The sequence below is a fragment of the Mugil cephalus genome, chromosome 2, assembly GCF_022458985.1.
Source record: "Mugil cephalus isolate CIBA_MC_2020 chromosome 2, CIBA_Mcephalus_1.1, whole genome shotgun sequence".
In the NCBI taxonomy this organism is placed as follows: Eukaryota; Metazoa; Chordata; class Actinopteri; order Mugiliformes; family Mugilidae; genus Mugil; species Mugil cephalus.
In genome coordinates this window covers 28,431,156-28,458,036 of record NC_061771.1, presented here as the reverse complement: position 1 = coordinate 28,458,036, position 26,881 = coordinate 28,431,156, and the positions used below count along the sequence as shown (strand labels likewise).

General features: G+C 41.9%; 1 protein-coding gene across 1 annotated transcript; it reads left to right on the top strand.

Moving 5' to 3' along the window:
• On the top strand, positions 1 to 26,699 carry npepps (aminopeptidase puromycin sensitive). Its single transcript, XM_047577773.1, has 23 exons — positions 1 to 354; positions 2,605 to 2,689; positions 2,834 to 2,911; positions 3,044 to 3,165; positions 5,498 to 5,605; positions 7,733 to 7,933; positions 8,113 to 8,209; positions 8,307 to 8,340; positions 8,876 to 8,990; positions 10,360 to 10,524; positions 10,686 to 10,790; positions 11,727 to 11,787; positions 11,869 to 11,978; positions 13,343 to 13,406; positions 13,526 to 13,665; positions 15,507 to 15,641; positions 17,391 to 17,610; positions 17,898 to 18,040; positions 20,108 to 20,164; positions 21,033 to 21,140; positions 22,279 to 22,434; positions 23,196 to 23,243; positions 24,506 to 26,699. The coding sequence occupies exons 1-23, from the start codon at positions 61 to 63 to the stop codon at positions 24,650 to 24,652; spliced, it is 2,793 nt and encodes a 930-aa protein (XP_047433729.1). The 5' UTR covers positions 1 to 60; the 3' UTR covers positions 24,653 to 26,699.
• Positions 26,700 to 26,881: the final 182 nt, after the last annotated feature.

Below are 26,881 nucleotides of genomic sequence, written 5' to 3'. Positions count from 1 at the left end.
TCTGTGTGCGAGAAGAGAGAGAGAGAGAGAGAGCGAGAGGAGTGTAACTGGCTCCAGTTGATGTTGCTGCTCCTCGGCCGCACGTTTCCGCTGTCATTCGCACACAGAGTCACTACCTGCTGTCCATCCTCACTATCCAGGTCCGCCGTGGTTAGCTCCGTGCTAATAAAAATCTCTAGCCGTGCACACAACACCGTCTTCGTTGGCGCAGCCGGTCAAAATACAGGAACCATGCCCGAAAGGAGGCCCTTCGTACGGTTACCGACTGACGTTTACCCCGTCAACTATGGCTTAAGCCTGAAGCCCGACCTCATCGATTTCACTTTCGAGGGGAAGCTGGAGGCACTGGTGGAGGTATGTTACACTCGGACGCCTGCTACATACGTGGATGGATTTGTCTGTGTTATGTAATCTGACCAGCTAACGTTGCCAGTTGCTAGTTGACAGGCGCTAGCTAATGCTAACATTACCTGGAAGTTGCTAACTAGCTAACCCGCCCGACTCACTCTGGCCGAAGTAGGCAAATGAATGATTTAAAAAAAAGAAGAAGAAAAAAGAACTAACGATGGGCTATTACTCTGACTAGCCACATGCTAACCGAAGCTAGCTGCTACACAACATTCCCGTAGATAGCAGCAGACTTGCACTCTCATGTTAGCCTAGCCCCTGCCTTGCCTAGCCTGCTACCCCTAGACCGTGGACATTAAACCTGCTATCAGCTCCTTTCGCTGCCATTAATGTGTCCCAAAGACAATTAAGCATGTGCCAATAATCCGGACATCCTGGTGCAGCCAACAAACTATTGTCCTTTGATGCGCCAGCGATTGCAGAAGTTGATAACTAGCCATCTAGCTGCTAATGTTTGCTAAATCATGGCAACACCGTGTCGCCCCCTCCCACCTCCTGCTTTACTCACCCATTCACTTTCTTTACGTTGCACATAAACAAAACAAAAAAAAATGAGTGCATGCTTAGCGTTACATAATCTTTTATTAAAGCAGTATTTTGGGTGCCTTTTAAGATTTGCGTGGCATTACTTTAACATTAGTTTACCTTCACTTGAACTGGACTTAGACTTTGATGATCCACATGAGAAATTGCTTGGTCGCAGCGTCTCAGTTGTTTGTTCTGGACAGAGTAAGGAATTAAAGGAGTTGAATGGAGTTGCATCAGTCAGCTGGGGAAAGAGCTCATGTTTGGTGTAGTGGATGGGACGGACCGTCCACGATGATCCTCCCGTCCCTCGCCGAGACAAACGTCTCCAGCTCCACACGACCAACCTTTCGGATCAATTTGTTGATCCCACTGGTACGACTCCACTCCCCCCAGCAAACCACGGCAAAGTGCAGGGCCACTCGCTGCAGCGGACTGGTAGAAAGACTCCAGCGGCTCCTCGCGATATATTTAGGGCGCTTTCCACCAAATAACTACCCAGTGAAACGAATCCACCACCGCGGTTTATTTTGGGGCGTGCGCTTTGTGCTTACGGCGCGTAAATGGGGCCGTTGCGCGGTCACTGGGTACCAGTCAGCTGAGCGCGTTAACACCTGTGCCCGGTTGTAAACGCTCGCTCGCTGTGCATTATCAGCAGTCGAGAGGCACCACATCAGTGTGTGTGTACGTACGGCCTGAATGTGGAAATTGGCAAAGTGCACTTTATATGGCACCGAACACTAATCGAGCGCGAGGGCCTTCATTATCAAGTGCTGATTAAAGGCAAAGGCAAAGGCAAAGCAGGCAATAAAAACAGTTTTCTGCTGGATGAAGATTGTTGTGAATTGTTGTATCCTAAAAGCAAAGAAAAAAAACAAACAAAATGGGAATTATTTGGCATTTTTCTTTGAGGAATCACTAAAATAATTCCTTATCAGCCGTGATTGGAAGCTGATTACACTGGAACGTCTTGAGGAGTTTGTCTAAGGTCATTTAAGATAAGTTCCCCGTGTGTAGATACACATGTTTGTGTACGTCAGGAGAAAGTATTTATTTTCTTATCGGCATCAAACCTCCGTTATCTGATTGGCTGGACGTCCCGAAACGTTAAAAGGTGCAGGGCTTAGTCATTCCTTGTTTACCTGAAGCTTTTTACAGACTCATATATACTGGAAGGAAGTCAAATAACGTGGCGCTTCGCCAGGGACCTCGCTGCTGTGGTTTCTAATCTCTGGCTTTTTTTTTTTGCGTGTTCGTCAGCCTCCCGGTGTCTCTGACCAGCAGAGACTTTGCGCAAAATGGAAATGTCAGTGCATAGTCTGAGCACGCTCTCGAAAAAGTGCACAGCATCTTTCTTCCACGATACATCGTGCAGCAAATCTTCTGAATCCCCTAGTTTCTTTTCCTTTCTTTCCTCCCTCTGTAGTTGTATCTCAGGGTAAGTTAATGCGCTTCCCGTCCCACCAGCAGCGCGATTTAAACTCCAAAATTCAAACTGGACCTTGTCTTCTTTACACGCTCGCTGTTAAAGTCAGGGCGCTAGTTCCACCGAGGCGTTGCGCTTTCACCGAAACGTCATCGTTCCTCCCGACAACACCGGGTTTGACATCGTGGCGCAGCGAGGATTGCCGAAAGTATAAGTTGAGCCGAGCCCTGTGTCAATGTTTACAGGTTACACAAGCCACGAATCAGATCGTGATGAACTGTGCTGACATCGACATCATCACGGCTTCGTTCGTGCCGCAAGGAGGAGAAGGTGAGGCGCTGTCAGCTGTTCTGTTTTTTTCTTTTTTTCTTTTCTAAATGCACGGCGACGAAATGGAAATGTCGTCCGCAGCGCAATCGTTTCCTAAAGCGAGCGGCCGCTGTTGTGTCTTTGTCCCCCCCCCCCCCCCTCTAGAAATCAACGCTTCGGGATTCAACTATCAGAACGAGGATGAGAAAGTCACCCTGTCATTCACTAGCGCTCTACAGAAAGGTAAGAGGGGACGTCCCTGCTTTTTCCCAGCATCCCGTCGCCCGTTGAACAATAACAGACCCCCCCACCCCTCACTTTTTGGTCGTGGCTGAACGACCGGTGCAAAACTCTCCCTGTGCGCTGCCTCATCAGGCTCCGGCACGTTGAAGATCGACTTCGTCGGCGAGCTGAACGACAAAATGAAAGGGTTCTACAGAAGTAAATACACGACTCCCGCCGGAGACGTCCGCTACGCCGCCGTCACGCAGTTCGAGGTGAGTGGAAGACGGGGTGTTGTTTTTCTTCCGGGAATGCTCTGCGCGCGTTGCTCAACGCTCTGGTTGCCTCGATTGCAACACAGGAGGGCGTGTTGGCGCTGTGGTTGCGGTATCTCGCATTTCGTTCTGTTTATATGTGTGTTTTGGAAAAAAAAAAAAGACGGCTGTGTGTACAAGTCAAGTTCAAACCGGTTGATTCTTTTACATCTTGCACGACATCTTCGTCATCTTCCTTTAGTCCTGTGCGTTTTTGGTTTAGACATCAGCCACCTTCGTTTTATCCTCACCACAAATATGACATGAATGTGAGACAAACAGTGTTGGTTTATAATTGGTTACAGTTTAAGTTCAAGGTAAATACTACCTATAGTAAAAAAAAAAGTACAGTTTTTGTGTTTTTTTTTAGAAGAGATGCAACAACAACAGCTTGTTTATGAATTAGTTTATGCTAATTGTTTTATCTTTGTTCAAAATTGGAATAAAAACAAGATAAAAGTCAGAAAAAGAAGTGGTTTTCGGCCTCTTAGTCATTTCCTTTAGGTTTAGTCACACTAGGACATGAGCACACACTTACTTTACGGGTCTCAGGCCTGGGTACTGATTACACAGGAGCTCAGATGATGTGAACTGAGCGCAGGTAGGAGCTGTAATGCGTTTTAGTGGCCATAAAGGACGAGCTTTCCTCTCCGTTTTACGCTCTCTCATAATTCCGAGTATCGCTTCTGCTTCCCCGAAAAACCACTTAGTCCAGTTTCACAAGGTCCTCGTTCGATTCGGCATCGAGTTATTCGGAGATTCGTTCGGTTTCGACAAAATTAAACCTAAAAATAAAGCAAGTGTAATTGGTTTTGTGGTAATTAATTGACCAGGAAGACTCTATTGAGATTAATAACCTGGTCAAGATTTCGAGTACAAAGCGACACAGTTAAAACTAATAAATACACTTACAAGCAGGTTAAGATGTGTGCAGAGCGGACAAAAGCCTCTTTACTTACCTCTAGATTCACATCTTTCATGTGGCTTTGCTTTTGTGCAGCTCTCGTCTGTCATCTTTTTTTTTTTTTTAATAAATCCAATCAGCTTTCATCCCAGATGGAGCTCTCGGAGTCTTTGCATCTGTCATGTTGGAGATCTCTTTCACACGTGGACGAACCTCGTTGCAGAGCGTTTGTCATATGAAGCCGGTCTCTGATGGCAAAATTTCCACCAGTATTCAAAAAAAAAAAAGAAAGAAAGATGGGAGGATTTTATGTCTAGAGATCAGATTTGAGCGGAATGATTTTTGTTTTTGACTTTTCTGCGCAGTCACGTCCACAACACGTCAAATGAATCCGACAAGAGAAGACGGGTTAAAATTCAAACAAACGCGACCGGCGCGTTAAAAAAACCCCATTCACACGGGGTTAGTTTTAACCGGGGGCATCCTGCCATTCAGAAATGACCCCCTACGTCCGTGTTTCATGCGGCGCGTTCACACGGGATGAACAAACCTCAAATCTGTGATCCATTGTTGCGGCTCTGCTACTTCCCATCTCACGCCGCCGCGCGTCAGCGGCAGCTTTAATTACTTTGCAAATTATAATGGACGATAAAAATGTATTTTTGATGCTTATTTATCCTGGGAAAGTAATTACAAACGACCTGGTGGTATTTAACACATTAATGATGGGAAGGGAATAGAAAAGAATAGAAAAGAATAGAATAGAATAGAATAGAATAGAATAGAATAAGGCTTTATTCGTTCCCGGGGGAAACTAGATTGGCAAGTACCTTGTACACGAACTTACACAGACATCAACATAACAGCACAGCAACAAAATCAACAGTGGAAAAGGAAACTGGTGATACGTATAAAACTGTATTAAAGTGTATTAACAGGTCAGACTTTGTGCATTTGACCGAACATCTTTACAATTTACGATTTTACAAGGGAGCGTTTTAACATTTTAACAGTGGTGACGTATTAATGGTTTCATCCTTCTGAATGGGTGAATAGTTCAGAAGCATCTCGACTTTGCTCCTTAGAATCCGTCCAAACTTTGAATTCACATCCTTCATAAGAAAAAAGCCGCAAATCAAACCAAAGTCTCAATTTGCGCCGGATTCGTTTTATCTGAGGATCTGTGTGTTCAGTGAATTATAGTAGATAATTTAACTTTACAAATTTACAAACCACTGACATGGACGATTCCCGCAGGATGAGAGACGACCTCCGTGATCATTACAAACTAGTTCTGTGGGAATAAGGCTTCAAGATGTATTTTATTGCTGGATGTGTCCATCTGAGCTGCACCTAGATACGATCCGGTTTCACTTTGTCTCCCTCCAGGCCACGGACGCCCGCAGAGCTTTCCCCTGTTGGGACGAGCCAGCTATCAAAGCCACCTTTGACATCTCCCTGACAGTTCCCAAGGACCGAGTAGCCTTGTCAAACATGGTACGTGTCTCCCGCTCACTCCTCCCTCAGAGACGCTCCAGACCTGACCCCGCATGAGTCACTCTCTGCTCGCTGCCAAGAGGGTTTTTTTTTTTTTTTTTTGTTAATGTGTGTTTCCCTCTCGTTTCTCTTCCCCTTTTTCTTTTTCTCTTTGTGTGTTACATAACAGACGACCGGCCGTCGCTGCCTATTCTGCCTCTAACTAAAATCATATCCAGCTCTGTGTGAAATGTAGCTAATGTACATGCACCACTTCTCTTTTTAAGGAATATTCTCCTAAATGTCTCGATAAAAATGAATTCCTGTTAATATTTTTTTTTTTACACGTGGCTTTTTTATTCTGGATAGTATTTGTCATTGTCGTTGCTATTATAATAATAATAATAATAATAACATACATTTGAAATAAGAAAGCATATTTGAGAAGAGTATTTAAAACAGATGAAAAATATGTGCATTTAATTTGCATGAATTATGATTAAATATTTGAATCTACACACTGTGACATATGTGCTTCATATCTTCAGAAATCTTAACTGATGGTGTTAATGAGTAAATGGCCTCAGAAAACATCATCTGGCTTAGATTTTTCCTTCAGCGCTCCAGGCGAACGCGCTTCATCTGGCCTGTGACAGTGAAGACATGAATGCAGTCTTATTCTGGATTTTCATAATGCTATTAAATAGTGAATAAATGATTCTTAATAAGTATTAATTGCACGTCTTTGGCGTTTCTTCACAGACTGAGGCAGACTGTTGCGTCTCTCGTGCACACACACCTGCAGCCATAACTGTGACCTTTACAGCACCGTGCAGGACAATACTGACTTTATTTATTCAAACACGAACCCTAAAACATTCATGCGGCTGATTTCAGTGACCTGGCACATGTTTGTTCGAGCAGAATCGGTTCCTGGAGCAGAGCGAGAATAGAAAAGAATAGAAAAGAATAGATTGTCTTTACTGTCATTGTACAGGTACAACAAAGTTAAGGTGGACTAACGTCCCCCTCGGTGCCATAGAAGTACAGGAATCGGAAAAAATATGAGAAAAACTAGGATCAGGAAGAAATATATGCATAAATGTATAAGCCACTGTAACTGCACATTATATGGAATTATTTACATTGTTATTTCTTTATTGTTGAGTTCTTCAGTGTAATTATGGCTCTTGACCAGAGGGTAGCAGTTCAAAAAGTGAGTGTCCAGGGCTCCTAATGGTATTAAATGGTGTAAATTATTCTTAATAAATAGTAATTGTATTATAACAGACAAACAAGCAGCACATCTTTTGAGGCAGACTGTTCAGTGCAGCGAATCCTGTGACGGGTGCCGTTTAGAGGATGTTTTGTGGGAAGGTGAGGATTAAAATGGTGAGAAAATAAGTGTTGCAACAATTGGACTTTGGATTGTATGTGTCGTACGATCTGCTAGATTTGGGCTCCTGCAGTCTGAGAAACGATTCCACTACCACCGACTCCATTAAAGAATTTACTGTAGTCGTTTAATTCGCCAAAGATGGATTTGGTTGATAGGGGCGCTGGTTTAATGGAGCTATGATCAAAAATTAGATTTTCTGAATGAGGTCCTTGTCTCAGTTTACATGCAACGGAGAAAATCAAATAACTGACGGGAACACGTCCTCCTCCTCCACACTAGGTGGCGATATGTCTCAGCGGGTTAATACGGCTCCTTTTCTAGTTAGTAAACAACTGGAGTCAAATGCGGCAGTCCAGCATTTCAAACAACCACAACAACAACAAGGATAATAGTACAAATTTTTTTTTATCACGTAGATAATGTGTGCGCTACTTCTGGTGGAGACAAGATGGCGCTGTCCCTCAGACGGTTCTTCTACCAGCTCTGTTTACCTTCTTCTTCTTCTTTCTGCGACCGGCTTTCTTGGATGTTTTTGTTCTCGTTAGCGCGTGTGGAGCATGTGCTCAGTCATTGTCTAGTTTAACTCCAATTAAGGCGCATACACACCACTCACATTATCTGGGTCTATCTGGGCGTCTTAATCAGATAAGGAGAACTGTGATATTAGCTGGAGAGTTTTCTTTCCCGTGCATGTAAACGCACTGAGTGACAGGTAAAATGGTCTCTCTGTTTTTTTTTTCCCTTTGCAGAATGTCATCGACCGAAAGCCATGCCCGGAAGATGAAAACCTCGTCGAGGTGAAGTTCGCCACCACGCCCATCATGTCCACATACCTCGTAGCTTTTGTCATCGGTGAATACGACTACGTGGAGAGCCAGTCGTCGGACGGCATCATGGTACGCGTCTACACGCCGGTCGGGAAGGCGGAGCAGGGGAAATTCGCACTGGAGGTGAGTGAGCGGCCGATGAAAAACGTTTTCTCTTAGATGCAATAAACGCGCCACTGTGTTAACTGGATAATTTCACTTTGCAGCAGGAGCTTTACAGTCACACCTGCAGCAAGTAATAAACTATTGTACAGTCTGTCTATATTTTTCTTACGTGTCTTTATTTTATTTATTTTTTTTAGGTTGCAACTAAGACCTTACCTTTCTATAAAGACTACTTCAGTGTTCCTTATCCGTTGCCTAAAATCGATCTCATAGCTATTGCTGATTTTGCTGCAGGTGAGTAACTTTAAATTCAGGAATTTGACGCTTTTTAGAGTGTTTTTTTTTTTTATTTTATGTGAGAGTAAAACGCTTCTTCCTTCCTTCCTTTCAGGTGCCATGGAAAACTGGGGCCTTGTAACCTACAGGTGAGTTTTATCTGTAGAGGAACATATTCAAGATAACAAACACTGATGCAAAAAGCATTTAAGTTCTCACCTAAAATCATTTTATGACTTATTTGAGTGGTAAAATGAATCGATCTGTATGTTCTCACACGCAGAAGCTCATAGCTGTTGCTTTGCAGCTCTAGACCTCATGAGAAAAGCACTTTTTATTCCCTCGTTATCAATCAATCTATTTATTTTTTTTTGGACAAGTCCTTGTTGGAGTTGTGTCTTTTTGGTCGACTGCTCTAATGTCTTTTTAATTGCTCTGTGTTTAGCTGAATGTGCTGCCACCTGTTAGCTGTTCATCAGCCAGTTGATTAGCATTGATTAGCATACAGCAGCGGGATCCGTTGGTCTGCAGTCCAACAGGGTTCTTCCTAATAAGCAGCGCAGCAGCTGATCGGGACTCACAGTTGTAGACGAACGTGTCGACCTTCAGCCGCCTTTAAGCTCTGAGCTACCTTCACATTTATGTTGATTTTGTTTTTTTGTGGTTTTTTTTTGTTCTCTCCAGGGAGACGGCGTTGCTAATCGACCCGAAGAACTCCTGCTCGTCCTCCAGGCAGTGGGTGGCGCTGGTGGTCGGACACGAACTCGCGCACCAGTGGTTCGGAAACCTGGTCACCATGGTAACCGGCCGTAGCCTTTCACCAGATGTTGTTTTTCTGTGTGAGAAAATACCAGAACCGATACCAACGCTGATTGTGAGCTCTGAGAATAATAATAGTCACATGGAAATCCATGCAGACGTCTGCTGTAGAAGTAGGAAAATGAAAACAAACTTCTAATTTAATTTTGTCTTATGCATATTTTATTGATACCGATAACATGATTGGTTCTGCTTGTTGATGCTGTTATGCTGTGGAGCCAGCTGCTGGTGTGTAGTCAGCTGTGGGTGTAGCTAGCTGACAGTTAGCTGTTGATGTAGTTAGCTGTTAGTTAGCTGTTGATGTAGTTAGCTGTTGGTGTAGCTAGCTGTTGGTGTAGTTAGCTGTTGGTGTAGCTAGCTGTAGTTAGCTGTTGATGTAGTTAGCTGTTGTTAGCTGTTGGTGTAGTTAGCTGTTGATGTAGTTAGCTGTTGTTAGCTGTTGGTGTAGTTAGCTGTTGGTGTAGTTAGCTGTTGTTAGCTGTTGGTGTAGTTAGCTGTTGGTGTAGCTAGCTGTAGTTAGCTGTTGGTGTAGCTAGCTGTAGTTAGCTGTTGATGTAGTTAGCTGTTGGTGTAGTTAGCTGTTGGTGTAGCTAGCTGTAGTTAGCTGTTAGTGTAGCTAGCTGTTACTGTAGCTAGCTGTTAGTTAGCTGTTAGTGTAGTTAGCTGTTGGTGTAGCTAGCTGTTAGTTAGCTGTTAGTGTAGCTAGCTGTTAGTTAGCTGTTGTTGTAGCTAGCTGTTAGTTAGCTGTTAGTGTAGCTAGCTGTTGGTGTAGCTAGCTGTAGTTAGCTGTTAGTGTAGCTAGCTGTTACTGTAGCTAGCTGTTAGTTAGCTGTGGGTGTAGCTAGCTGTAGTTAGCTGTTACTGTAGCTAGCTGTTAGTTAGCTGTGGGTGTAGCTAGCTGTAGTTAGCTGTTACTGTAGCTAGCTGTTAGTTAGCTGTGGGTGTAGCTAGCTGTTAGTTAGCATGTCTGTAAGAAAAACTTGCACTACTCTTCTCTTAGCAGTGACCTTCCTCAAACCTCAAACGAGACAAGACGGCGTAATTACAAGTTTCAGGCGGCACGATTTGACACCAGTCACAACAACTATAATAAAAAACAAATTATAGTGTTTAAGGGAAACATTTACCAAACATCTGTCAGAGCTGAGCTCAAATGAGCTAAAAACAGATCTCGAAAGTGTCTGGAGCAGGAAACTTGAAATCTAACCTCTCTTCCTTGTTGCTGTACAAACATTTCTCTCCAAACAAAGCTTAAAAAGCCGAGTAAACGGAGGCTTTAGGCTTCTTTAGGCCTTTTCTTAACCCGTCTTAAATGCCCTGAAGGACGTGTGCATGTGTGCGTCACACAGGAATGGTGGACCCATCTGTGGCTCAATGAGGGCTTCGCGTCCTGGATCGAGTACCTGTGCGTGGACCATTGCTTCCCAGAATACGACATCTGGACCCAGTTTGTCTCGGCCGACTACACCCGCGCTCTGGACCTGGACGCGCTGGACAGCAGCCATCCCATAGAGGTTAGACACTCCCGGCGTCTGTAGTTTATATGAATTTATATGACTCCATCAAACCACAAAGTCTCCTCTTTACAACAGTGACTGATAATGACTAAAATGTGTGTTTTTAATTAATCTACTCAGGGATATATATAAATAAAAGTTTGTGTCTTGCGCTCCAGGTGAACGTGGGCCATCCGTCAGAAGTAGATGAAATCTTTGACGCCATCTCCTACAGCAAAGGAGCGTCTGTGATCCGCATGCTGCACAACTACATAGGAGACGAGGTTGGTCGGTTGTCGGCTGCTCTTTCCTACGGCCAAAATACATGTACAGTTTAGTTATGATTGTAAATTTTTAATATACAGCCATACCGGTGCATTTGGTTACACAGCGTGAAGGTGAAATAGTCTAGAGAAGGGGGTGTTGTCGGGCTGAGGCTACAAGTTGCACTGATTTTTATGTAGGACTCTCAAGTTGTGAGACATTTCAATAAGTTCACACGGTACAGGACATGTCTCACGCTGATCAGAATCTCTTTATTGGCCAAAAGTGCACAAGATTTTAACACTTAACATTAAATAAAAGTTAACTTGGTGAGAAAAAAGACAATATATACAATTTAATCAAATAAGAAAAAAATACATGAGATAAATACATGAGATGGCTGTTGCTGTGGATGGTTCATGCAAAAATGGGGGTGTGCTCTACTGTTTTAGTAATACTAGTAATATATGAATGGAAGAGGTGATGGTGGTTTGCTCCTAGACTCAGGGACCCATCAGCCAATCAGAAAACGGTATTTCTTGTTGCTAGGTGAAATGGTCGCGCGGTAACCACGCCCTCCAATGTCCTGAAAGTCATAAATAAAACAATTTATTTGGTTTGGAGGAATTTGTCCTTTATTAGTGTAATATACTGATTAATTATTATTGTTATTATTAGAATCATTAGTGGTTCTTCTTTGTAAACAGCATCATTTTCTGGGGCCATTACTGCCACTGTGGAATTATTCTACAATATTCACTCATCACGACAATAAAACAGGTTGTTTTTAAGTCGTTCTACCTCAGTAACTCTTCTCTCAACCAGTGGAAAATGTTACAAACACCTGGTTGTTCATAAAAAAAAAAGAAAATACTGTGATACATATTTATATATATATATTTATACATATATTTATATCTTTTAATGTCCCTTCACCTCTTACTGTTTCTTTGTAGGACTTTAGGAAAGGAATGAACTCCTATCTCTTGAAGTTCCAACATAAAAACGCATCGACAGGTAACGACATACACGTTCCTCCTGGTTGATTTCCTGTACCTGTGCTCGTCTGACTCTGTGTTTTTGTTTTTTTTTGAACAGAGGACTTATGGGACTGTCTGGAACAGGCCAGTGGGAAACCCATTGCCGCGGTAATGGGCTCGTGGACCAAACAGATGGGCTTCCCAATAATAGTAGTGGACCAGGAACAGGTGAGCGCGGCTGGACACGAGCTGTTCCCGTAAGAATGAGCGAGATCTGTTCATGTCCTTCAGGGCTGTGACAGAGCATCGTGTTCTTAGTTTGTTTTTTAAACTACTGTGTCGACTGTTTTATGAGTAGTTCATTAATCACGATATCTATAAATGAAAAACCCATCTGTACTCTTTAAGTTTTACCAAATTTAACTTCATAGTCACATCAACCTGCACGTTTGTGTGAGAGGAAACACAACGTAGAAAAAAAAAAAAACAGACGACCAGCGAGTTTTAACCCACAAGCTTCACGCTTTGCTGCAACAATAAAGTTGCTTACACTCACTTGCTGCAGGACATCGGTTAAAAAAAATAACGTTGTTTATTCAAAAGCCACCGACCGAGCAAACAGTCCAGATATTATCCCTCCAATTATCTCTGGGGTCAGTTTGACCCCGTTCACCGTCTGATGCTTCTAAATATATGATGTTTGCTTCGTTTTTAATGATTTTTCCTGAATCTAACGTGGACACTGACACAGACATAATATATGTTATTGTTCTTGATAATAGCTTTTCGTACCAAATGTTACAGATAACAGAATTTTTGTAATTAGGGGGTTTGTTTCATGTAAACAGCTATTTAGGTGGCCACAAAGCAAACATAAAAAAAATACCAGACACATAAACTTGACGTTTTTTGTTTAATTGTCATCTTTTTTTTTGGTTTAAATAAGTGGAGTCAAACTGACCCAAAGGGTAAAAGGTGTTTGTAAATTTGAAGGTAATAGACATAGATGTCAAAAACACGGTGAAATGTGTCAGTAAATACAGAGAGACCTGGAAAAAATGTGGATCATCAGATTAAATTAAGGACAATTGAACTCAACAATGATCATACGAACTAGTATAGATTTGTAAAAGTGGATTAACCTCAGTTTCATTCAGTTTCATTTAGTTTTAGTTCATTTCAGTTACGATAAACGTAGCTAAATAAAAGAAATAAGAGGACGCTGTCAAACCCTATGATTCAAACTAAAGCTGCTAATCTCCACGATCAACTGTCACTTTTTTAAACTCGGTGGCCGTAACCATGGAGACTTCACTAGCTATGACATCACGTAGGGTTAAACAGCCCCTCTGCAGTGTGTTGTGGTTTAAATTTAAAGTGTGTATCCTCCACTTTGTCGCCTCTGTTGAGCCACTGGTCGTATTATTTCCTCTGCAGAATAAAACTATTGACACATGACATATTTCCTCAGTTTTGCCCGTTACTTGTCAACATTAGCGACAAATGTTCCTTCTATGTCTAGTGTTGGTCTGGTAACTGGTTTCTGAATGTCTCTCCTGTTGATTCCCTCCTGACCACCATGATATTTATAGCAAGGCGACGACCGCATCCTCAAGATAACCCAAAAGAAGTTCTGTGCTAGTGGACCACATAATGGTGAGTGTAAAAATACACACAAAAAAAAAATAAAAAACAACACGTGATTGTTGAAAGCTCGATCCGAATGTAAGAAGGTGCGTTTCTCATTGGCGGCCCCCGTGTCTCTGTTGGGACAGGTGAGGATTGCCCCAACTGGATGGTCCCTATTAGTATCTGTTCCAGCGAGGACCCCAATTGCATCAAACTGAAGGTTCTCCTGGACAGACCAGACACCACCATCACTCTGAGCGGCGTCAGCCCAGAACAGTGGGTCAAGGTGAGACCGGCCCCAGAAAATAACACTTGTACAGCAGCAGCTAAACGCTGGTTATTAAATGTAGCACAGATTTCTGAATGAACAAATGAGATTTATGGTGGAAACGTGAGGTATTTGCTGTGAATTTTGCACATTTGTGGATGTTCAGCTCTGGACCACAACAGTCTGGTGGGATCGATCGATCGATCGATCGATCGATCGATCTATCTATCTATCTATCTATCTATCTATCTATCTATCTATCTATCTATCTATCTATCTATCTATCTATCTATCTATCTATCTATCTATCTATCTATCTATCTATCTATCTATCTATCTATCTATCTATCTATCTATCTATCTATCTATCTATCTATAGGTGAAATATTAAGTGAGAACTTCTTGGTTTTGATTTGTAAATCTTAAGGTCATGCACTACGTTTGACAGAGTCACATTCTGAAAGAACTGGATTTTTCTTTCTTGCACTCGTGATGATTCGCCATCAGTGACTTTGAGTTTCATCAGTGAGTCACAGGAGAAGACGCCTCAGTCTGTCCCGTTATCACTCAGCACAAACGTAGAAGTTCAAGCGGAGTTCAGAGGCGGAGTTCAGTGGCGGAGTTCAGAGGCGGAGTTCAGAGTTCCTCGTTGTGAACCGAGAGGAAGAGCCAGAGAGGATGTGGTCGTCAGCTGAGTCCGACCTTATGGCCGCAGCCTGTCGCACTGAACTTCACTGTCATTCATAATGTTCTGCAATAACACTTTCATATACTCTGACCAGGCGGAACATTATGACCGCCTCCCTAATTACTGTGTTGTGTGGTCCATGTCCCAGTTTACATGCAGCAGAGAAAATCAAACGACTAACAGGAACATGTCCTCCTCCTCCTCCACACTAGGTGGCGATATGTGTCTTTTCAGCAGGTTAATACGGCTCCTTTTTGTTTAGTTTTTTAGCTTTTTTTAAAAAATCTCGTACATAGTGTGCCGTACTTCTGCTGCAGATAAGATGTGCGATATCCCTCAGACGGTTCTTCTGCCGACTCTGTTTACCTTCTTCTTCTGTGATCAGCTTTCTTAGATGTTTTTGTTGCGGAGTAGTCGGAGTAACGTGTTTACATGCACTTACGTTGTCCAGTTAAAGTCGGATTAAGGCAATAATTTATTTTTTTTCACCTGCATGTAAACATACCGACTGCTATGGTCGGGGGGGGGGGGCTGGGGCTGGTCTAGGTCTGGTCTAGGTCTGGTCTAGGTCTGGTCTAGGTCTGGTCTAGGTGGGGGCTACAAGTAACATCCACATCAATGATTTCCAGGTCCAAAAGTTTCCCAGCAGAACACTGAATTGTGACAAGATGGTTTAAATGTTATTTACTCCTCCTGTCAGTCAGTGGTCATAATGTTGTGGCTGATTGTTGTATACCACTGTGACTGGTCTGGTCGTTGGAGGCCTCCAGGCGTCGGACGGTTATTTAATCTCCGTAGAAAAGGTGTAAATTGTGAAGAACGCGCGCGTCCTCGGCCCCGTTGCTCCTCTCGCGGGCGCATCTTGTAAATTGGAGCAGCCGTTGACGTGGCTGCGTGAACGACGGCTCCTCAGCAAGCGATCGGTGTAAACACCGGATTAAAAATGCATCGACCTCTTTACAGCTCACAGACAATAACTCGAGCTCTCGCTGCTCCGCCGCTGGGTCCAGCTGATGATGTTTGTTTGGTGAATCTTCTCACAGTTAAACGTTTGAGCTGCAGATGTTACGGCAAATTTCTCCCGCTGAACGTTTAGCTTCAGTCAGATCCTCAGGATGAAAACTCTTCTTTTCCCCACAGTCTGACCCTCGTGTTTTTCTGATGTTTACAGATTAATCCCGGCACCGTCGGCTTCTACCGCATCCAGTACAGCTCGTCCATGCTGGAGAGTCTCCTCCCGGGCATCAGAGACCTCAGCCTGCAGCCGGTGGATCGCCTCGGCCTGCAGAACGACCTCTTCTCCCTCGTGAGGCTCCCAGACGCACACACACACACACACACACACACACACACACACACACACACACACACACACACACACACACACACACACACACACACACACACACACACAGAGCTCAGCTCGTGGGAAATCACAACACAACCAAACACTCATTTCCTTTTCTCCTGTGCTGGTTTACTGTCCACGTCCAGGCAAACTGAAACAAGAAAACACAAGAAATGATTTATTGCCCGGCCTCAAATATTTATTTGTGTCTTGGTGAAATGTGCCAAAGATTTGTTGTGGTCAAACAGAAGTAACTTCTAGTTTTAGAAACCGGTCCTGAACAAATAAATCTTTTGAATCAGATAAATTAAAATCTTTTAATATAAATGTGTGTAAACCCGACCAAACGTTCTCTATGGAGAATTTTATTGTTCTAAAAATACAACTCACTTCAACGGGCAGTTCAAAAAGCAAAACGGATACATTTAAAAGTTCACATTAAAAAAATGCTGGTGGTTTTTAAATTACCGTAACTCACCGATGGACAAAATTCAAAGTGTGGCGACATCGGCACTGCAGGCGGAGGCAGCAAAACAGTCAACATTAACACAGGCGTTTAACAAAGGATCGAAATCACGATCGAAATAGTGATTTTTTTTAAAAAAAAATCGTGATATGATATTTTTGCCGTATCGCTCACCCCTACACTGAAGTTGCGTTTTCTGGGAAACAAAAAAAAGCCTTTACGGTGATGATGACGCTGCTGTTGGCTGCAGGTTGGGGAGCGACGCAAGACCGAAGAGAGAGTAGTTTGGAGGAATTTGTTGGTATAAACCAAGTTAGTTTTACTCTTGAGGTGTCACAACTACCAGTGTTCAGCTGCACTTTCAATTTTGTCACCAGTACAATCTGCTGTGAGTTACGGTAATTCAAATAGCACAATCTGTGACGGATCAGTGGCGATCTGACGCCTTTAAAGGGTTAAAGCCACTTTAATATGTGGCTGTTTTTGAGCCTTTGAGTCTAAAGCCCAGAAGAAGAACTGGTCATTAGACTTGTGTTATTGCATTTAAGCTCATGTTGTCAGAAAATCTCAACTCAACTTTATTTATATAGAACTTTAAAACACAGCTACAGCCGAGACAAAGCGCCGTGCGTGGGTCAACTCAGAGCATAACACATTAAACAAACAATTAAAAAGTAATAAAACAATAGAAAAAGGAATAAAAAAGGTTTTAAGACGAGTCATAAAAATCCTCCTGTGTTTTTAAAAATTAAAAAATTGTTCTTGATTTGAATGATCCGATGTCGGTTCATAATGTCCCATCAGATCAGTTTGTCCTGTGTCCTCTGTTCTTATGGGACTGGTTTTACTTGACAAATCTTGTGAGGTTAGTCCACATGTGAGGACGAAAAAAAAAAAAAAAAACCTGACGGAAGCAACGTCAGACCAGAAAGACGATCGGATTTAGAAAGTGTGACGACAGAAACTAGAGGGAAAATGATGTGGAAACATCACAAATCTCTGAAATCTGTAACTGTAGTTTTAGTTTTGTGTAGAAGTATTTCAGCTGAAATAAATTAGCCTCATTAGCATAGAATAGAAAGGCCTTTGTTGTCATTATACAATGTATAATCGGTGCAGACAAAGTATATTCCAGATAGTACAGAAGCTACTATTTACAGAGAATTGGAGATATAAAATATAAAAGGAGACCCAGGAAGGACGAGAAGTATCTCATCTTTTTTTTTTTGTTGTGTCTTCAGTCTCGTGCAGGGATGATCAGCACGGTGGAGGTGCTGAAGCTGATGGAGGCGTTCGTCAACGAGCCCAACTACACGGTGTGGAGCGACCTCAGCTGCAACCTGGGCGTGCTGTCCTCGCTGCTGTCCCACACCGACTTCCACGAGGAGATCCAGGAGTTCATCCGGGACCTGTTCACTCCCACCGGCCTCGAGCTCGGCTGGGACAGCAAACCGGGCGAAGGTGACGAAGAACCGCTCAGACCCTTTAACGTTCCCCCCGGGTCGACCAGTCAGAGCTGTGTGCACGAGTTGTGTTTGAGTAACTCAGACATCAGATAACAAAAAAAACTGTGTGCCAACTTTGATTCCTCAAGAACAAAACCACTTAGAGTGATTCTGTGATAGAAATCTTCTGCTTTCATTGTGAACTTTTAATTAAGTTTCATTTTTGTCCCTGGTTGTGTTTGTTCTGCACCGTCCTGCTGAGTGTGAGTCACTGACTCGGTAAATTGCGTCTCTGCCCTGCAGGTCACTTGGACGCCCTGCTACGGAGTCTGGTCCTGGGGAAGCTGGGCAAGGCGGGACACAAACCCACGCTGGAGGAGGCCAGACGGAGATTCAAGGACCACGTGGAGGGAAAGCTGGTGCTGCCTGCAGACCTGAGGAGTCCGGTTAGTGTTTGTTCAGTTTGGCAGCACGTTCCTGACGACGAGCGCACGGAAAATTTGTGTTTTTTACGAATGTAAATAGACCAGTTTGGATGCTTCTCACTCAGCTTTTCTTAGTAGACAAACCCAGGGACGGATACTGTTAAGGTTTTATCCGATACTGGTGCTTAATGGATGAAAAACATACAAACTTTGTCCAGAAATGGTTCCGTTTCTATTCTGTCCTCACTAGAGACGGAGTCGAGATTATTGACAGTCATGATGTTTAATGTGAGATCCAACAGAAAATTACAAAATGCATATTTTGTTTGACTTTCAACTTTACAAACACACGAAAGAATTAAGCACAACACAAATACACATCGACACATGCTGCGTTCACTGACTAGCAATGCTAGCGCTAATGCTAAACTGCATCCAACACAAATAAGATTCAGGTCCTGGAGGGAGGAACTTAAAAAAAACAAGTGAGTCTTAGTTACACCGATCGGCCACAAGATTAAAACCACTGCCAGGAGTAGTGTCATAGAAGTGGTCATAATGTTATGGCTGGGCACTAACAGCAGCATATGTCTCGCTTCCTCTCTGTAGTCTAACCTGTACGGCAACCCACATGGACATTTTTAAAACGGCACCACGTTTCATTTGAATACCAGTTTAGTGCTTTTTCCTTAAACTGTTAAAAAAAACTTTTATTGTTCCTCGTGTCAGACGAAACACGACTCTGGGATTTTAAATGATCCAGTTCAGTTTTATTTATATAGTGTCAATAACAAGGCAAATTGTATCAAGACTCTTTAAAAAAAAAAAAACAGCCTGAAACCCTCAGAGCAGCACTAAGGCGACAGAGACGAGAACAAACGTCCCTTTAACAGGAACAAACCTCATAAAAAAAAGAAACTCGCTCTAATTCAAGTAAAATCACCTCACAAACATTTTATGAGCGTATGAGCTCTGGCTGACGTCCAGGCTGGATAATGTACTTGCATGCGCTCACTGTGCTACATCGTGGTTTTATTTCATTAAGTGTGAGAGTGTTTTCTGAGAAGTCGGGATCGTCCGACTGTGAGAGTAAAGCAAAGACAAACGTCTCAGTTATGGTAAAAAAAAAAAAAAAGGGTTGAAATTCTGCATTTTCAGGTTAATGTTTACATGAAATGTCACATGAGCCGTTTAAAACTCGCTGGTTAGTTTGACGTTAATGAGCAACTAGGATCCTCAGTGTGTGAACCAGGATACGTCACTGTCTTCATTTACATGTTTTTATTACAACTTTGACCTTCAAGAAAAAAAAACGAGCTGCTGTGACTTTACACTGGATTTGGATTTATACGCCACTTTATTAGGTACATCTGTTCAGTTGCTTGAGCATCAGAATGAGGAAGAAAGGGGATTTAAGTGACTTTGAACATGGTACAGTTCTTGGTTCCTGTCACACTTTGGGCTCCTTAGTTCAAACTGAGCATGGTTTAAATGCCACAGTCTACCTGAGTATTGTTGCTGACCATGTCCATCCCTTTATGACCACAGTGGACCATCTTCTGACGGCTACTTCCAGCAGGATAATGCACCATGTCACAAAGCTCATATCATCTCAAACTGGTTTCTGGAACATGACAATGAGTTCATTGTATGAACAATGACCTCCACAGTCACCAGATCTCAGTCCAATAGACAAAGCGCCTTTGGGATGTGGTGGAACGGGAGATTCTCATCATAGATGTGCAGCTGACAAATCTGCAGCAACTGTGTGATGTCATCATGTCAATATGGACCAAAACTATGAGGAATGTTTCCAACACTTTGTTGAAAGTGTGACACTAAGAATTAAGGCAGTTCTGAAGGAAAAAGGGGGTTCAACCTTTTACTGGCGAGGTGTACCTAATAAAGTGGCCGGCGAGTGTAGGTCACGTGACTCTGGATCAGCTGTTCAAACTGTGTCACTGTGTGTTTCAGTTATTATCAAACCCATTGTGTGCGAAGTGATTAGAAACTAAAGTTCTTTCAATTTGGAGCCTTGACAAAGTGTAATTGTGTTAAATATTTCTTCATGTTGTTTGTGTTGACCAGGTTTATCTAACAGTGCTGAAGCACGGAGACAGCGCCACGCTGGACACGATGCTGAAGGTAAAACATGACCAGTGTCAGTCAGCTTTATTTTTCTTCCAACTTTTGTCCTGTAAGTCGATTGGTCCGTACAGTAACTTAGGTTGTAAAACTTAAAGGACAGAGAAACAAAAGGTAACATTTTAGTTAAACGTTTTTAATGAATCTTAAATCAAATGCCAATATTTTAATTCAACTTTTTAAATGAATTAACCACTGAAACTGAATAAAGAAGAATCTAAAGATATTTTACATTTAATTTCATGAATTTTCCACATTTTCAGTAGAATTAACATATTTAACTTTGTCCTTTTTGTATTTACACTTTTAATTTGCCAAACTCCAAATGAAATATCACTTAGTGCAAATTCATTCATCAAAAGCCAATTAAGTCAATGCCGCGTGTTCCTTTACCCAATCTACACAACACTTAAACAAATGAAATGAATGAATAACAAATATTAGATTTAGTGACAAATAGCAGCAGCCTGTTCAAAGTAAATAAAACTAATATGTATTAAATAGACATATTTCATGAGATTATATTTTTATTTTAAATCCTGAAAGTGATTTTTGAAGATATTCTAATGAAGAGTGTGAAATAGTTCTTTATTCCCGTCTGATTAAATAACATTAACATGTTTTTTTCCCTCACTGACCTGACGCTGAACTTTATTTATACTCTGTATTATAAATGTTTCCTTCTGGCTTAGTTCACATCAACAGTTGCTGCTACTTCCTGTTGTAATAATAATAATTTTAACACAGACAATCTGAATTATTTGATTAAACCTGAGAGGAAACTACAATCTGACTGACTTTAAGACACAAAGATCAAACTGCACCATCAGAAGTGATTTGTTCATAATATCTATATTTGTTTTTGCAGCTCCACAAACAGGCCGACATGCAGGAGGAGAAGAATCGCATCGAGCGGGTTCTTGGCGCCATCTCTGCCCCCGACCTCATCCAGAAAGTCCTCAGCTTTGCCCTCTCGGTGAGTTCGTATGGAGGAAATGAAAATCACATTTAATTTAAAGTGACCCACTTTTTTTTGGACCATGCTTATAATAATGTGGCGGTTGAGGAAACGACACTCAGTGGCTTCTTTTTTTATTATTTTATTTAATTTAAGTTACTTCTATTCTTCAGATTTGGGCTCCATCAGTCAGAAATTGATTAAATATATTTATAAATTTATAAAACAAGAAGTTAAAACTTGAATTATCAATCATTACAAGACTGAATTTTGGTCAGAATATAAGTCAGATGGAGTTATCGGCGTTCCAGTTGCAGAATTCGTAAAACTAATGACTGCGTCCATGAAAGCGTTCGCCTTGACCCCAGGTTGTAATCAGTGTGATGTATTTTGAGGGGCGGAGCTTAACCGGAGGCAAAACACCACGAGCACTTTAGCCTGTAAACCAATACAGCAAGACGACATTTAATGGCTGAGAGTGACAGTGTTTGTCTCAACCTTCCCTCTGTTCTGCCTCCAGCTAATAACGCTATGACATCACAGTGATGTCGGCCATGAAAGGGTCTATGTAACTACTAATGTTATTGCTATAATGTTTGACTAAATTTAGGCTATTTAAGCTACACAAATTGTTTTTTTTGTTTTTGTTTTTTTTACCAGAATTATTTACAGTGATGAAAATACAAGTTTTAATTGTTTAATTTAAATGTAGAAAAAAATACACTATTAATCCCAGTTTGTCGCAATGGTTTTTTCTCCCGGTTCTGGTTTAACCAGGATGTTTTTAGCTGTTGTTGGTGGGACATGGGCTTGTAGTTCCCATATAACACAAGAAAAACTTTAATTACACTGTAACAGCATTTCAGCATATGTGTGTTGAAAAAATTCTGTCTGCACGACCGATTTAAAGCAACAAAAAATAGTGAGGACTCTACGACTTTTTGAGTAGAAAATCTAAGAAAATCCAGATGAAAATTCCAATTCGGAAATGAGTAGAAAGCACCTTAACAATACGCTATTTGGATTTCATTATTCACTATGTGACAACCATTTGGTGGAGCAGAATAAAACGAAGCAGCTCCAGACTCAGGTTTCCAAAGTTGTTCTGCTAACGAGAAACGAACTCACCTTTGCTCTGGTTCTTGTCTCTGAACAGGAAGAGGTTCGCCCCCAGGACACGGTGTCGGTAATCGGTGGAGTGGCAGGAAGCAGCAAACATGGCCGGAAAGCTGCCTGGAAGTTTGTGAAGGATAACTGGGAGGAGCTTTACAACCGCTACCAGGGAGGCTTCCTCATATCACGTCTCATCAAGGTGAAACAACACGACGGGAGAGGAGGTTCTCACCGATACACGAGGACTGAGCAGTTTGTTCAGCTTCTCACCATTAACCCGCTTCCAGTTTCTGATCAGTCACAGAGTAGTTGTCAGATAAAGCTCTGCCCGGACCTGGACAGAAGAAACTTTGTTTTAGTTCTCGTTTACCTCGAGATAGGGCTGCACCATTAATCAAATTTCAGTCGTGGACACAGTTGTAGCTGCCACGTTTAAATGAACCTGATCGTCAACGATATTTACATTTAAAAGGCTCCGCTGCAGATCTAACCAACTAATCACTTTCTCGACCACCAGGGGGCGAACACACGGGTTAAGGCCTCATTAAGCTGCTTTAATAACAAGTGAACACACTTTGCAGCATTAGTCTCAAGTCACTCAGTGGACTAACGAGAGCAAGAAGCTACTGCAGCAATAAGAGATGAGGAGCTTTGGGTGAAAGAAAATGTTGATAGACAAAAACCTGAAGGTCTGAGTAGTTCAATAAAAATACAAAGCTTTTCCCCGACATGATAAATAATCCTCATTAATAACCGTGATAACAGTATTGATCATTTTGGCCGTAATCGTGCTGATCTGCCGCAAGAGCAAGAACAAATTCACCACTTCTCGGGGAGTTTGTAATGAGCTGAAGTCTCTGTTAAAGCTGGACGTCGATACTAGTTTCATTTGATTAGATTCTAATTCACACGTTCACACTTTCTTTGTCCTCATTGCTCTTGTTCATCTTGTCTTTGCAGCTCACGGTCGATGGATTTGCGATTGATAAAATGGCTGCTGAAGTAAAGGTGAGAGCTCTTCACAAAACTCTTTCCTGCTTAAACACATAAGATGCAGGATTTTCATCCAATTTATATCTATTTTTTTTTATACATTTATAATTATACGTCATGAACTGTGGTGAAACAACCGTATATATTGTTTTAGCCACGCGAGAAGGGTCAACATCTGATGCAGCAGCGTCACAAGCCTGTAGTCCACCATTGATGACATCATAGTGTTTATATTCAGGCGTCCACAAGAATGAAAAACGTCTTCTGCTGAAACATGCAACACTTATGCATATTTTTCTGCTGTTACAGAACTTTTTTTTATCAAAAATGATTCGTTTCAAAGCCGATACATGTACGACAGCAAGTACAGAGTGGACGGACATAAGTAGAGACTGTATTCACTTTTATTCAGTAGCTCAGTGAAGACAGAGAGACGTCTTATAGACCCTTTCATAGCCTGAGTCATTGTGACATTAGCTGGAGGCAAAACAGAGGGAAGCCTCAGGCGAACGCTGCCACTTTAAACCACTGGTGCCAAAATCGGAAAAAATCAAAAGCACTAACTTGAAGTTATCACACACCAGCCGCTGCCACTCGTAGACGACTGATTATAAGAAAGTACTGGAGTGAAACAATCATCAACCACACACACACTTCATGTCAGATAAGATTAATGTGTAATGAATCATCAGTTTCAGCCTGGAATAAAATGTGACTAAAATTTCATTATTATTTTGGGGATTCTTGGTAAACTCTTGGTAATGCTAATGCTAACAGCTAATATGTTTCAGGGGAAGCAGAAGTTGCATTTACTACATTACCCTCCACTTACTTACTGTAATATCTCTGTTGAAGAGGCTTCACTTGATAAAGACAGACCAGATTTCGTCCCCTCTGTGTCCTCCTTCGGTCAAATCGTCCCATCAGTCAGAGTCAACTTTTTAAATTAACACTCACGCTCTCGGGGAGTCAGTGTATTAGTAATATTCTCTAAAATGTGCGTTTCCCTCATTCGTTCTTGCCAAAATAGCCCGTTTAAATACGCTAACCGGCGTTTACAGGCTATTGTGTTAGAGATGTTTTGCCTCCGGCTAAGCCCCGCCCCTCAAAAAACATCACACTTGTTTACAAACAGTGAAGGGGTCTAATTTGCGTCAACGATAGACAATAAAAGGAGCTGGGTGCCTCTGCGCCTTTTTCCGTGGCTCATTTTTTTTTTTTTTATGTCGCCGCTGAGGTTTGTTGAGTCGTCTCCTTTCCTTCCCTTTCTCCTGCAGAGTTTCTTCGAGAGCCATCCGGCTCCGGCGGCCGAGCGTACGGTGCAGCAGTGCTGCGAGAACATCCTCCTCAACGCCGCCTGGCTGAAGCGCGACGCAGACGACATCCACCAGTATCTACTGCAGCGCAAGGCGCCCCCAGTCTGAGCAGCCTCCTCCACCTCCTCCTCCTCCTCTAAGCCCCTCCCCCTTCTCCTCCTTTAACCCCTCCCCCCCCCTCCAGCGCGGACCTCCCAGCATCATAGCTGCCTCGTCCCACCCCCTAAAGCCTAGCCCCGCCTCCCCCCCCATGCCCCCCTCCTCCCCTCACTTACGGACCAGAGCGGGACAGCAGAGCATACTTACAGCAGGCTTCATTTCTCTAAAGAAAAAAACTGTATGAAACAAGAAGACAAAGCCAAGAATTTAAGCCGAGTGTTTCGGAGACGCGAAGAGACTCTTTCTACGTCGGAAAAAAAAAAAAAAAAAGAATCCGTTTTAGTCAGACCAGGAATGTAGCTTTAGCCCCATTCTGTCCACGTCGCATCATCAAACGAGTCACAGAAAAACGTCGTCGCATCCCTGGAAAAAGCACCGTTACGAACACCTTCCTCCACCTCTGCGTCTTAGCTGAGAAAACTGTGAACCCCGTCCTCCCCGTTTTTTTTTTTTTTTTTTCTCCACCAGTTTTAAACGCACGAGGGACTATTATTATTATTATTATTTTTTTTTTTTTATTATTATTATTATTTTGCCGGTGCCCCTCGTCCTTCTCCTTCGGGGGTCGTGTTTGAGGGGGAAACCCGAGGCCGGGGCAGAGTGGGGTTAAAGACACTCGTAGCGTGGGGTCGTAGTTTCCAACAGCACTGATTTCTCCACTGCTAATAAACGGTTAAGACGAGGCGAGCAGCGCTAGCATGGTACTACGTTGTAAACTGTATAATTCAGGCATTTTTTTTGTTTTTTTTTTGTTTTTTTTTTTGCAGATGTTCCTTTTTAAATAACGAGTTAATGGAAAAGTTCATGGATATCCACCCCCCCCCCCTAAAAAAAACAAAAAAACTAAATAATAAACCTGAGCTCAGCTCAGAGTTTCTACTTTAAATCATCCACCAACATATTTAATCCAATGAAATGAAATGAAGATACGGTTGTTGTTTTTTTTTTTTTTTTTTTTTTATAAGACATCCAATGCAGTGATTTATTTAAATGTTGAGATAATCTTATATATTGAGGAGAGAGGAGAAGAGGGGGGGAAAAAAAAAAAAAAAGAAACATCACAACACTATTTATCGGGGCCTTTTTTCATTCTGGAGCAACATCAGGAAACAGGAAACAAACGCCTCTTCATTGGTGGGATTCAGAGTCCGGTTCGTGACACATCGACTCCGCTGTTGAACTCGGGAAAAGCCTTAAATCGGTTCGGCTGGTTTGCAGTAAAGTGGCGACGAGAGGCGACTTCCACATAACGTCAAATGTATCTCAACGTGACAGATTATGCAGACTTGTTGAACGAGTATATCTATATAGAATTTACAATTTGATGTGGGTTTTTTTTGTTTTTTTTTTTTTGGAAACATAAAAACCAAGTCATCCAACGGTTAATGTCACTTTTTTTCTCCCCCTGGAACATTTTTAGTTTTTTTTTTTTTGTTTGTTTGTTGTTTTTTTTTTTTGCTTTATTTCTTTTTTTTTGTTAAAAACTAAAGTTGGTGTTCATTAAAGTTGAAAAAGGATTTAAAAAAAAAACTAATGATGTGAAGTCGGTGCACGTTCATGATTTTTTGTGAATGAAGTGTGGGCCTGGAAAATCATTTTACTTTTGAGTTGTGTCACATGTGAAAGGGGGATCGATGAATGACGAGTCCGTGACGGCCGAGTTTGTACCTGACGAGATTAAAATGGTTAATTGGTAACGTTAAAAAACCGGTTTGGGGTCTCGTGGAGCCCGTCTGTCTGACTTTATCCATCGTGCAGAGATGTTTCATGTCTGTTTTTTTTTTTTTTTTTTTTTTAATTTTGTTTTGTTTTTTGTTTCTTTTTGAATGAATCGGTTCCAGTTCAACATGTGGAATGTTTTTGTGGTTCTTACTTTTAAGAAGAGGAAGAAAAAAAAAGAAAAAAAAAGACACCTGTTAATCCGGGGTAACTTTGATTTTTAGTGTTGCCAAGGCAAATGTAAATATGCAGTCCAATAAAGTAACACTTGATGATACAGTACCTGTCCCTGCAGGAACGTTTCTCCGGGTTTATCGAACCGCTATCGACTTTAAAAAAGTACTATTTGTATTTGAAGTCATAGATTCATAAAGAATATAAGACATCAGAGTATTTATTAATTTTAATGAATTATATAAATTGTTAATTTTAAACTCTGAAGTATGTTGAGGCTTCATT